Consider the following 13,997-nt stretch of genomic DNA (forward strand, 5'->3'; position numbering starts at 1 on the left):
ATCCCACAATTACACTTATATGAATTATAATATACACATTTATGGAATATATAGGCAAATAGTGTACAGTAATACTAAGCACTGTCAACAACCATCATACAATTAGAGTCATGTGATATTCACAGAGCCTAAATAGATTAATAATTATATTGTTAAATGACTCGGTTACTCGTTTATATTAAATAATGGTAGTAATAATAATAATAATAATAATAACAAATATGAAAGTTATTGTGGTGTGTTTATAATATATGTTTTTTATTTTATCTGGCGGAAAACAAATTTCAGTACATATATTTAGATTATTAAAAGTATTTGAGTATCTGAGTACAGTTTATACAAATTTAATCAACCATAATGTTCGGAATTCAATAAGTTATAGGCCTAACACATTAGACAAATACCTCAAAACGCTTAAATCTAATTTTCGATTGTAATTTGACTGACGATACTGGAATGGTGTCCTCTTCAGTGTGAGTGATTCCATGAATTAGAACCATGAATATGGGAGAACAAACTCAAATCCAGATCAGCAAATAGGAGGCCCTCTACATTCTAAGGATATTACAAACGAAAAGTAATCAATAAATGATGTCAATTATAATTGGAATAAAATGAATTATAATCTTAAGTTATCATTAAATAAAATGGTGTTTAGCCATCTCATTACTTTGTGGGGGTAATGTTTTATTATAGCCAATAAAAAGCATATGTGTCTTCCAAATAGTTTGGTACAAAAAATAACTCTCTATGATTTATAGTAAACGTAATACAGAAAGTTAGTCTTTTTTCCCAAATATTCATACTTTTGCATAAAGACGGCCATTTCGGCCCTTAGTAAAAGAATTTCGCTTGGCATCCACTAGATTCGTAATCAGCAAGGTCAAAATACCTAAATCAACTGGATCCTAGCTTCTACTCAACACTGCTCATAGAATCATCATTTTGGGGATTTGGAACCTGTCTGCTATAATAGTTGAGATATACTTACTTCGATGTTTAATAAAAACAATAAAAATGATAACAATAGATATGCATTTAGTATGGATGCCCAACATTATCACCACTTGTGCTGTAATGTAAAAAGTAAAATATAAAAAGTAACATAAATTACTATACTGTAATCTGTTTGTTGAATTTACATTCTTGAATACACACATCTGTCGTCATGTCAGTATTGCCTACAAAATACAATTTACGGGGCTATTTACTTAATTCAATGTAATATTTATTTGGCAAAAACAAGTGCAGATCAGTTTAATAGTAACATTAAAAAAGGTAATAGATTGAGCTGCCTTATCTGACAGTAACACAAGGTTTACAAACAACAATGCATTGTCTCATAGCAAATAATATAGGGTTATTTTTATAGGCCTACCTAGCTTATTTATAATACAATAGTTTGAGTATTAAATCAATAGCTTACCTGAAACACTAGAAGTATTACAGGATTTAAGCATTTCAGTAGTTTTACTATAGCCATTTTCTGCTACACATTTGGCTACCACATTACAACTCACAACTCTTTTATATGTTGAGGTCATTTTTCCATTTGCAACAACATCACCATTGACTGTGATAGTTGTATTTGGCTCTGGTTGGCCTTTAGCAACACATGTAAGATGTCCCTTTTTTAAAGTAAAGGTGCTGATCAAACAATCTAAAATTACAAAACAAAAAAACATGAATAAACATATATGTGTACCTTATCTTTTAACGATATTTAAGATTTGTGTCATCTTCATCATTTTAAATCTTCATCATCTTCATTATCTTTATCATCATCATCTTCTTTATCATCATCTTTATTATCAGCATCATAATTTTATCAAATTCTTTATCATCATCATCTTTATCATCATCTTTATGTAATCATCTTTATCATTATTTTCATATATTATCATCTTTATCATCTTATTTTTATCATCATCTTAATGATTATCATAATTATTTTTATCATCATCCTAATGATCATTATCTTTACATCATCTTCTTTATTTAAGTTTTGTGTCATCTTCATCATTTCAAATCTTTATCATAATCACCATTATCTTTATCATCATCTTTATTATCAGAATCATAATTTTATCAAATTCTTTTTCATCATCATCTTTATCATCTTTATATGTCATCATCTTTATCATCATCTTTATATATCATCATCATTATCATATTAATTTTATCATCATCCTAATGATCATCATCTTTACAATCATTATCATAGTCATCGTAATTTTTATATCGTAATATTCATTATCTTTATCATCATCTTCCTTAACTTTATTATCTTCGTTCATCATGTTTACCTGTTGACTGTCTAAAAGAACCCAAATTAAAAATTTATATTTCACGTATAAAACATTTCATGAGAAATTTTTCATAAGTTCATTTTCAACTGATATAAACTAATATGAACCTAAGGAACAACAAAATATGTATCCTGGACGAACATCCAGAAAATTACCACACCTTTTTTAAATGACCACGCCTCTTTTCACTGCAAGTGCTACTTTAAACAGCAGGCTAGACAAATGAACATATTAAAAAAATGTTTTTTTCTTTTATAAAAGAACACATAATGAGGAGGTCAAATTTCGTCTTAATCACAAGTCCCATAATAAGGGCCACACCTTCTTTTTGATTAGAAGCACTACTAACAGTGGGCTAGACAACTTGATCATCTTGTAAACAAGGGTTATTTTTTTATTTATAAAGATATGTGATTAGAGAATAAAATTGCAAAAATGACACCATGGTCACAACTCCTGTTCATATGAAAATTTGCTTAAAAGGGCCACGCCCCTTTTTAAATTTCACGCACCACTTAAAACGATAGGCTAAATAATACTAAAACAACAAAAACACAAATAGTGGATGAATTTTCAGAAATCACATCGTGGTCACATGTCTTGTTTTTATGCAAATTATCTTAAATATTGCAAAAATTAGAGGCCACACCTCTATTTAAAATACTTTTTTTTTTGTCTTTTGTGGGGTTATTCCACTTTTATTGCTTCTCACATTTCATCATTACATAATTTACAATTACAAGGTTTTATGTTGTACCGTGAAATATCCAATATGAGTATTTACAGAGATAAAAATCGTTTTTCTTTATAACGGGTTAGTCCATCTTGATGGCTAACTATTATTTCTTTATAGTTATTTTCATAATAACGTACGACATTTAAATATATGTTTTCAATGCGTTCCTTTTTTATGTATATTTTTCTGATTATATTCTACTAACCTTTTTTAATATAAATAATATACTGTACATACATATATATACATTGTACTCGCATACATGCCAGGATGAAAAGTAGCTTACATTAATCAAATATTGATCAGAAATCCTAGGCATATGTCAACATACCTACATACATCCACACTCCTGTTAATATTCACATACACCTACCTATATGTGGGATACCCAAACTTACACAATAAGCATATTGGGGCCTATAAACAAGAAGTTATCTATATACACATAACTCCATAATGCCATTTTAATTTTTTTTTTTTTACATTTTAAATTTTATTCAATAACTTTCTGATATAATACTCTATTGAAAATAAGGTCGCAATGGAATTAAGCTTCCATTTACCAATGTGCTTTAACGTTCGAGCCTTGTATATACAGAATGCTCCAAGACTACAGATATCATCTAAGAATCTATTGCCTGTACCTAGTACAATGTTATAAAAGGACAGTGGTGTTTCTAATTTGAAACTATAATTAATAAAATTCCACATTACTCTTGCGTCTTTACATTCAAAAAAATAATGTAATTCATCATCCAGTACATTGCATTCAGTACACCGCTTATCCTTAACAATCTTATATTTAAATAATATTTCTCTTTTAGGTACAATCATATGAAGTAGCCAGGTGTGTATCAAATCTCTGTTTTCAGTCTTCAACAAAATTTCCCATTTCCGCTGGGTTTGAACAGGAGGGATATAAAAACTGCATATCATTGACATGTGACATTGCCTTTAAAATAGAAATACAGAAGGGGGTATTTTGATATATTGAGGTAATTTTGTAAAATTTTAGATAAGGCAAGTTGGTCCAATTTTCTTAAAATATTTTAATGGTAGGAATTTCCATTTCGCCTTCTCGTTGTCATGTAAACGTTTAAACCACTTAACTTTGAAAGACATTACTTGCGACTTGAAATCAGTCACTCTAAGACCCTCATGTTCGTAGTCTCCATACATGGTACTTCTTTTTATTTTATCTTCTTTTTATTTTTCCAAATGAACTTAAAAATAAATTTTCAACATATTTGATAATACTTTCTGGTACCTCAAGAATACTAACATTATAAATAAGCTTTGATAATGTAAGAGTTTTAACGATCGTTATTCTAACAAAAACTGTTAGATTTCTTTTCTCCCATGTAGTTAATACTTTTTTCAGTGATTCAACTTTTTCTTTCCAATTCTTTTTGTAACAAAAGTCCTTGTCATGACCTACCGTACATGAATACCAAGAATTTTAATCGGTCTTTTTGTCCACGATAAATTACCTGGTTTACTTTTACAGTCTTTTAATCTGCCTAACCACAAGGCATTTGTTTTCCCTATTTAATTCTAAACCAGACCTTTTACCAAATTGTTCAATCACCTCAATGCTTTTAGCGATACTTTCTGTGTTTTTCAGAAATACCGTGTCATCTGCTAATTGTACTATTTTCACACTTTCATCATTGTCTTTACCAGAAGGGATATCAATACCCTTAATTGTTTCAGTTGTTCTTAATTTCGTAGCGAGTATCTCGGCAACGAGTATGAAGAGAAGTGCTGATAGAGGGCAGCCTTGCCTTATGCCTTGTTTCATAGTGAAGCTTTCTGACACCCATCCAGAATTAGTGAATACACTATCTGTATTTTTATATATTGTTTTTACCCATTTTATAAAAGAGTCTCCGAAGTTGAATTTACCTAAGGTTGCTATTAAAAAAATTCTGTTAACCGTATCAAAAGCCTTTTTGAAATCGAGGCTTATTAGTGCTCCTTCTAATTGTTCATTATCCATGTAATTGATTATATCTTCTGTTCATCGTATGTTTTCGCCTCCAAACCGGCAATTTACGTAACATTTTTGATTTTTTGATTTTTGATTTGAACTAATTGCAGTTTTTTTTTCAGTACAAATGTCGCAATTTTATAATCATAATTGAGTAAGGTAATCGGTCGCCAATTATTCAAATCATGACGATCTCCTTTTTTATGAATTACATTTATGACACCTCTTCGTTGCGTGTTGGAGAATTCCTTGTCTATGTAACAGAAGTTTAGGGCGTCACAAACAATGTCATCAATAATATTTATATCTCCAGATATGATGATGTTACTATCCTCATTAACTATAAAGTTCTTAATAATATTGTTTCTATAAACTTTCTATATAAAAAAAAAACACTTCGTTCACTTGCAGTATTTGGTGCATATACATTAACAAGCACAAATGACGATATGTCTATTGTGATGCTTATAATGACAAATCTACCATTTTAATCAATCTGTGTTTTATTAACCTTATAGGTATCACAATCCTTAATCAGAGATCCAAAGCTATGATACGCTTGACCTTGCCAAAGAAATTCATATGGATTTATTTTTATATCACGGGTCAAGTGCGTTTCTTGAATGAAAAATATATCAACTTTATTGTCATTTGCCCATTTGAAAATACATTTCTGCTTATGCTTCTCTCTTAATCCTCTAGCATTGAGAGACAAGAAGTGAACGTTAGGTGTCATTTAATAAATTAATATATAATAAGTATATATAAGTGTATTATATAATAATTATCTATCAATTTTGTTTGTTTACTTATTTGTTTTATTTTTTTTTTTTTTTTTATTTATTTTATTTTATTTTATTTTTTTTATACCTAATTACGTCCAACAGATTATTGGTTGTAAACATCAGTTTTATATGTATCTGTAATTCAGACATAGATACCAGATTGCTGTAAGTAAGAATAAATTTGCATAGACAGTTAAGATCGTCACACAAACGCCTATTATTAATAATATTCATGCTATTGTTTACGGTCAACCATGACAACGTACAGTACTTGTATAGTGCATTTAAGGACATGTTTCGTGATCGGTGAATCGGGGTCATCATTATTAGTATTACTATTTTTATGAATGTGATTTTATCGAGATCCTTGTATTTAGCAAGAGTTTATCAAGAAATGAACACTTTACTATTTTTTGTTTTTCTTCTTACTTTTACTTGATTTTCTTCTTCTCTTGGTTCCAGGCTGGGTTGGAGAGACAACTTTCGCTGCATCTTCTTCTATTTTTTTATCTGTAGAGTTCTTTTTCGATTTTGAATATTCGTTTGGTAACGACTTTATGAAATCTGTAATCTTTCCCTTTTTCTTTTTGGTATCTGCTGTTTCACTTCGCTCTTAGATTTCTTTCTCATTCTCAGCATCACTTGTGCTACCTGAGTCATCACTTTCATCTTCACTGTTTTCGGTGTCTGTGTCTTTTTTCTTTCTGTTCTACCACTCTTGTCCATACCTCTTGAATTAGACGTTCTCCAGACGTATCATGCAGTAGTTTAACCGCACTACATTGGTTTTGTTTGTGTCCTTGTATACCACAGATATGGCATACAAGCTCATTTGTACATTCATTTGCACTGTGCCCCTTTTTTAGGCACTTGGAACATTTCGCTTTCTCATCTTTCTAACCAGTGTGAAAGAATCTTCCTTTAAATCCACTTACACTAAGGAACCTTGGTAGTGCAGTATTGAGCGTTTCCACAAATGCAAGCCGGTCACCATTTAAACAGTTTGTCAGATGCCCATCAACTCTTAACTTCAAGCGTTGAATATTTCCTATTATTTTGCAATTAAAACGTATTAGAGATTTCCTGATTTCGTCGTCTGCCAACGACCGAGGTAGGTCCTTAATGATTACTCGGGTTGAGTCTTCCCGGTGAAAGTAAGGATTTTGTTCATAAACTTGAATGTTCTTACCTCTGATATTGATTCCGGATGTTATCAAATTTACTCTATCTTGCAGAGAATCAATATAAAGCCTCCACAAATTCTTGATTCTTTGTACACCAAAAATATTTTGGCTTTCCACATAATTTTGCAGTGCCTTGTATATGTCCTGAGGTTCAATAAATGACTCTCCTTTTGTATTTACCTCATCAACTTCCATGTATATAGGTGTCATGCTTCTTAGACTATCTTTTATATTTCCCGCTTTGAGAGTCAGCTGATCTTTGGACGCAGGAGTCGTACTAGCCATCATTTTTGAAAATTTCAGAATTCTGGTATGGTATCCAAAATAAAATTCAAATATGTTACCTTAAAAGATTTCACAATTCATTGATAGACTTTTTCAGAATAAAACTGCAACTGATCTGTTAAATTCTGATATTTTTTTGTAGAGCGAGTGTAAAGAACGTTCCCATTAGAGATCTATCTTAATCAGTAGGCAAGACAATCTTAACATTTTGCATACAAGAGGGGTTCTTTTTAATAAATAAACACAAATGATGAGATGAAATTTCATAATTCACACCATAGTTGTATGCAAATTAGCTTAAATGCAAAAAAATATGGGTCACGCCCCTTTTGTGTTTGAAGCGCTAAATTAAACAGCAAGCTAGACAATCTGAATGGGACTTGTGTGATTAAGGTGATATTCATGAAATGTGATCCCCTCATTAAGTGTGTTTTTTACAAAAGAAAAACTCTAGTTTGCAATATTTTCAGATTATCTAGCCTTTATTTAAAGTATCCATTTAAATAAAAAGGGGCGTGGTCAAATGTTTTGCATATTTAAGATAAATTTGTATATGAACTAGATATGTGACCAAAGGTGTGATTTCTGAAAATTTATCCCCTTATCATATGTGTTTATAAACGAAAAAAATTAATTTTTTGCAATGTTTTCAGATTATCTAGCCTACTGTTTAAAGTACACTTCAAATGAAATAGAGGAGTGGCCACTATTTTTGTGCATTTATAAGCAAATCTGCATATGAACAGGACATGTGACCACAGTGTGAATTCTAAAATGCTATCCCCTTATCAAATGTGTTTATTTATATAAGAAAAACCATTGTTCGCAATATGTTCAGATTGCCTAGCCTTCTATTTAAAATAATGATTCAAATATAAAAGAGGCTTAACCTCTACTTTTTTTGCATATTTAAGCTAATTGCATGTGAACAAGTGTGATTTTTGCAATTTTATCCACTCATCATATGCATTCATTTATAAAAGTAAAAGTCTTGTTTTCAATATATTCCAATAGCCTACCCTACGGTTTAAAGTGTTACTTCAAATAGAAAAGGGGCGTGGCCCCATTTGTTGCATTTTTAAACTACAGTAATTTGCATATGAACAGGAGATGCGACTACAGTGCAGTGTGATTTCTGAAATGTTATCACCTCATCATATATGTTCATTTATAAAAGAAAAACCCATGTTGGCAATATTGTCAGATTGCCTAGCCTACGGCAAAATGTAGTGCTTAAATAAAGAAAAAAGGAGCGTGGCCCCTATTTTTGGCATATTTAAGCAAAAATTTGCATATGAACAGGATATGTGAACACAGTGTGATTTCTTCAATTGTATTCCCTCATATATGTTCATTAAATTAAGAAAAACCATGTGTTCAGCCTGTCTAGCCTACCGTTAATGAAGCGCTGCCAATAAAAAAAGGGCGTGTCCCCTATTTTGCATATTTAAGCTAATTTCAATATGAACGGGACTTGTGATTAAGTTGAGATTTCTGAAATTTGATCCTTTCATCATATGTGTTCTTTAATAAAAGAAACAACCTTTTTTGCAATACGTTTATATTGTTTAGCCTACTGTCCAGGATACAGATTTTGGCACACATTCCATGTTTTACCTAGGGTTCATATTTATGTATTCAGTTGGGATATTCTCTCCTAAATAAAGTGCATACAAATATTAATCAGGTCCTCTACCAATTCTGAAGACATGGCAAAAGCGATAAAATTAGTACAATAATGTTCTCTTCAAAGTATGCACACGTACACAGAAAGGCTAATTAAAATGGTAAAATAAATTATAAATGACCAATAAAATCCTGGTAACGGAACTTAAGTTTAATGTCATGAAGCCAACAGTCAAGATCCGTGACTAACACTACCACTAGATCAAATTCCTATTTTTATCCATCTTCAATCAGAACAGTCAACGGTCGTGTTAGGCTAGTCATTTTTACTGAACCCCAACATCTTAAAATACTATTGTATCTACCTATTATTTCTATTTTTATTTTCTTTTTTTATTTATGAGCGGACCCTTCTACATTTATTTTAAGGTAAAATTAATGTTATAAATGGCAAATAATTTATACTGTATACTTAATACGAAGTAGTTGAATAGCTCAGTGGTTAAGATGCTTGCCTTCTTATCCCAGGATCCTGGGTTTTTAAAAGTATTTTTCATTGGGGGGATGATTGGCGTGTTAGCCAGTGTCGTAACAGGCGCGGGGGGAGGGGGAGGGGGAAATCTGCCCCTCCCCTGACAGTTTTTACAGGGCTGACTAAGCCGTCGTACCGGGCTGGGTAATAAGAGAAAAGAAAGAGGGGAGAGGGAGGGAAAGAGAAAGAAGAGAAAAAGAAAAGGAAAGAAAAAGAAAAAGAGAAGAAAAAAATAAAGACAAGAATAAAAAGGAAAATATCATAATGACCAGACTCACAACACCCTGCAACCCCTTCTCCACTTCAAAAACTGTCATAACTCCTTTGATCTATGCTGCCGGATGGCGTAACCACTGGGGGACAAGGGGAAAATATCTATTTTTGAAAATCTTCCCCACCCCTTTATAAATGCCCTTTTCATTTCCTGAAAGTGCCTAAAAACCTCAAATTTTGCGCGCATTTCTTGTTAACATGGACCAATTTCCGCTAAAAATTGCACATTTTAGGGAGTTTTGATCAATTCCAAACGAAATTACAATTAAAAACACCGGGGGACAAGGGAAAATATCCATCTTTGGAAAATCTTTCCCCACCCCTTGACAAATGCATCCTCTGAAAGTGCCTAAAATTCTCAAATTCTTTGCGCGCATTTCTTGTTACGGTAGGCCAATTTCCTCTATAAATTGCACATTTTAGGGAGTTTTCTTAAAGAAAAAAAAACACAAAAATATTTTGCGCGCCTCGCGCGCATTTTTAGGGCTTTTTTTAGGTTTATCCTTTTAAGTTATTTAAACACATAATAGTCCCAAATTCAAGAAAGACAAATTTAAGATAGATCGTTTTAACCTAAAAGAAGGGCCTCAATATGCATTGATGGAGAAAGAATATGTTTGTAATAAATAAAACCATGATGAAAATGCTTATATTTAGTTTCAAACACACGTGTGTGGCCTATATTATAAATAAGATAAGCCCTATGTCGTATTGTTTTCTATATGGGAGTGGGATGGGGTGGGTATGGTAAATTACTAACCGGGAAAATAAATACCCACTCTGACCCAAGACCCCTGTTACGCGCCTGGACATGTTAGAAATCACTTAAGGTCCTATTCGATTTCGAATTATGAAAAGTGTAGGCTGTGGCACTGAGACCTCTGATGATTAGTGCCCAAAATTGTTTACAAAAACGTAATGCAATAATAGCATATTGACTACTATTGTATATTTTATGAAATATTTCAGCCGCTCCAAATCTCTTTCCTATTCTTCCTTCTTCCTTTATTTTTTCACAATTTTACGTTTTTTTTTTTTTTTTTTTTTTTTTTTTTTTTTTTTTTTTTTTTTTTTTTTTTTTTTTTTTTTTTTTCTAGATGTGTATAAGAGACAGGTTTCGACCTAGGCAAACCTTTGCTAAAAAGGTACACTTTCTCCATCAAAAAGGCTTCTTCTATGAATGGAATGACCTGTTCGAAGCACGAACTCCTGTAGACCAAACCCAGTACCGTTACGATTTTTAATCGTACGGGAAATTCACTCGCGATGATATATGCTTAGCCTCTCATCAATCTACCTTTCAAATTCGTTAAATATACAATTTAGACTTGGTAGCACAACTACTTGTACGCGCGGAATGCTATGAGAAGAGGAAAAGTTGAGGTCAATCTATGTTTATGCCTTTGAATAATCAATCTTTTGTTCTTGTCTAACCAAGGTAATGTAGGCCTTGCTTTTCTTTTTATTTTTTTTTCAGAAAAAAAAAACAGCACTTAATTTTACATAACCTATTTATGTTTTGTCGTCATGGGGAAGACGAATAGAAACGACGATATACGCTTTCCATTGACCATATAATGCGCGGTAACTATCCTGAAGACATACGATAGAAAAGGATAGGCTTACGACTTTGTTTTGATTTTTCATTATCTTTCATAGGATATTGCCAGAGCTAATAAACTCACCTATTTACGACTTCACCTTATGAAAGTCAGCTTTAAGAAATGGATACATTAATTGGTACGTACATTGAACAAGCAGGTTTTTCTGTCCACATGTCACATTTCCTGCATTATTTATGGCCATGCAGCGATAATTGCCAGTATCTTCTTCTGTTGCGTTCTCAATCATATATTCCTTAACATATCCACTTTTAACAACTTTGTTGTTTTTGAAAAAGGTATAATTTGGATAAGGTTGAGCATTCACTTGACATGTAATAGACACGGAATTGCCTTCTGCAACTATACTGTTAACATCACTCTTTTGTTGGCACCTGATATCTGTAACAGAGTATAGCAAGATAAATATCATTATAATAAAAAGACGGTTTTAGTACTAATCTAAGTTATGAAACTAGGCAGACAACTCACGGTGCACACTAAGAGTATCTCCGTTACTATTCTTGCTTCCTGCTTCATTACGAGCTTCACAGTAGTAAACCCATGATCATGATTTGTTGCATTGATGATGGTGTACTTCAGCATAATGCCATTTGTAGAAGATATCAGCCGATCATCCTTATGCATATTAAGTATTGGATCAGGGTAAGCACCACTACTCTGGCAGAAAATGTCCAAATCATCGCCTGCCCGGACAAATTCTCAGAGCGCTGAGAAGAATTGCGAAGGCCACTGGCTCTAGCCCTTCTACTGGGCACCTTCTATGTTTTTAACATTCAGTATCATAATAAAGCAAACAACTATATCTTCCTAGAATCCAAGATGTTTGAAAAGATAAAGGAAGCCAACAAACATGTCATTACACTGTTTGTGACACTCTAATTGGAAAACAAGAGTTTATAAACTCGTTCATTTTGAAGGAGTATTTCCCTCACTAATCTGCCATTATAGGCATGGTTTATACGTGTAAAGATAAAAGAATAATGTATTTTGTGAAAAAAAAAATAAAGGAATGATTATTTATAGAATTTTTGTGTGGTCTTTATTGATTTGTGGTCCATTGAAATTATTTCCAAGGAGTCAACTTAACCCCAAAAATGGAGTTAAATTTAACTCCAAAAGTGGAGTTTAATCCCCAAAGGGAGTAATATTAACTCCAAAAAGGGGATGGGAATCACCCTCTTTTTGGAGTTAATGTTACTCCCTTTAGGGAGTAAAAATATGAGAGTAAATATTACTCCAGAAAAGGAGTCGTTCTGTACCTTTTTTATTAACTCCACTTTTGGAGTTAAATCTGTCTCTTATACACATCTACTAGTAACATTAACAACCTTGTATAATCAATCTATTAGTAACAAATTTTTAAGCTTCGTCTAGGCTAGGCTTGGCTCTCTTAAGTTATCACGAGCAGCGACAATATCACCTCACTAAGCGACCATTGGGGATATATCCCCCCGAAATCTACGCCTATGCCTGGGTTCAATTCCTGTCACAGTAGGAATTTTTCCCACGACTAAAACCAACTCCACTCCCTAAGCCTCATAAAGAGGCTTAGTTTATAAAGTATCATTATCATCCTGTAAGTGGCGAGTGTACTTGCTGTTGAATGTGAGGGAAATAAAAAAAATTTAAAAACGAACAATATGACAGGATCCTTGCTGATCATATCATGGATTGATGATATATGCTTAGTCTCTCATCAATCTACCTTTCAAATTCGTTAAATATACAATTTAGACTTGGTAGCACATCTACTTGTACGGAATGCTATGAGAAGAGGAAAAAGTGGAGGTCAATCTATGTTTATGCCTTTGAATAATCAATCTTTTGTTCTGGGCTAACCAAGGTAATGTAGGCCTTGCTTTTCTTTTTAGTTTTTTTCAGAAAAAAAAACAGCACTTAATTTTACATGACCTATTTATGTTTTGTCTCATGGGGAAGACGAATAGAAACGACGATATACGCTTTCCATTGACCATATAATGCGCGGTAACTACCCTGAAGACATACGATAGAAAAGGATAGGCTTACGACTTTGTTTTGATTTTTCATTATCTTTCATTGGATATTGCCAGAGCTAATAAACTCACCTATTTACGACTTCACCTTATGAATGTCAGCTTTAAGAAATGGATACATTAATTGGTACGTACATTGAACAAGCAGGTTTTTCTGTCCACATGTCACATTTCCTGCATCATTTATGGCCATGCAGTGATAATCGCCAGTATCTTCTTCTGTTGCGTTCTCAATCATATATTCCTTAACATATCCACTTTTAACAACTTTGTTGTTTTTGAAAAAGGTATAATTTGGATAAGGTTGAGCATTCACTTGACATGTAATAGACACGGACTTGCCTTCTGCAACTATACTGTTAAAATCACTCTTTTGTTGGCACCTGATATCTGTAACAGAGTATAGCAAGATAAATATCATTATAATAAAAAGACGGTTTTAGTACTAATCTAGGTTATGAAACTAGGCAGACAACTCACAGTGCACACTAAGAGTATCTCCGTTACTATTCTTGCTTCCTGCTTCATTACGAGCTTCACAGTAGTAAAACCCATGATCATGATTTGTTGCATTGATGATGGTGTACTTCAGCATAATGCCATTTGTAGAAGATATCAGCCGATCATCCTTATGCAT

The 13,997-nt window shown here is 32.5% G+C and overlaps 1 protein-coding gene across 1 annotated transcript; it reads right to left on the reverse strand.

Annotated features, from left to right (window-relative positions):
• Nucleotides 1-11,409: 11,409 nt before the first annotated feature.
• On the reverse strand, nucleotides 11,410-13,997 carry LOC117121766 (hemicentin-1-like). Its single transcript, XM_033267076.1, has 3 exons — nucleotides 13,841-13,997; nucleotides 13,496-13,750; nucleotides 11,410-11,723 (listed from the first exon to the last, which is right to left on the reverse strand). The coding sequence occupies exons 1-3, from the start codon at nucleotides 13,995-13,997 to the stop codon at nucleotides 11,410-11,412; spliced, it is 726 nt and encodes a 241-aa protein (XP_033122967.1).

The sequence above is a fragment of the Anneissia japonica genome, unplaced genomic scaffold, assembly GCF_011630105.1.
Source record: "Anneissia japonica isolate Jap-2015-1 unplaced genomic scaffold, ASM1163010v1 scaffold3436_len560460_cov161, whole genome shotgun sequence".
Classification (NCBI taxonomy): Eukaryota; Metazoa; Echinodermata; class Crinoidea; order Comatulida; family Comatulidae; genus Anneissia; species Anneissia japonica.

What these genes read in the sequence shown, in the direction of transcription:
- LOC117121766 (XM_033267076.1), bottom strand. Translation starts at nt 13,997, where the DNA reads ATGCATAAGGATGATCGGCTGATATCTTCTACAAATGGCATTATGCTG. An exon ending in AGATACTCTTAGTGTGCACT is followed by an intron (nt 13,751 to 13,840) that starts GTGAGTTGTCTG and finishes ACTCTGTTACAG; the next exon opens with ATATCAGGTGCCAACAAAAG. An exon ending in GAAAAACCTGCTTGTTCAAT is followed by an intron (nt 11,724 to 13,495) that starts GTACGTACCAAT and finishes ACTCTGTTACAG; the next exon opens with ATATCAGGTGCCAACAAAAG.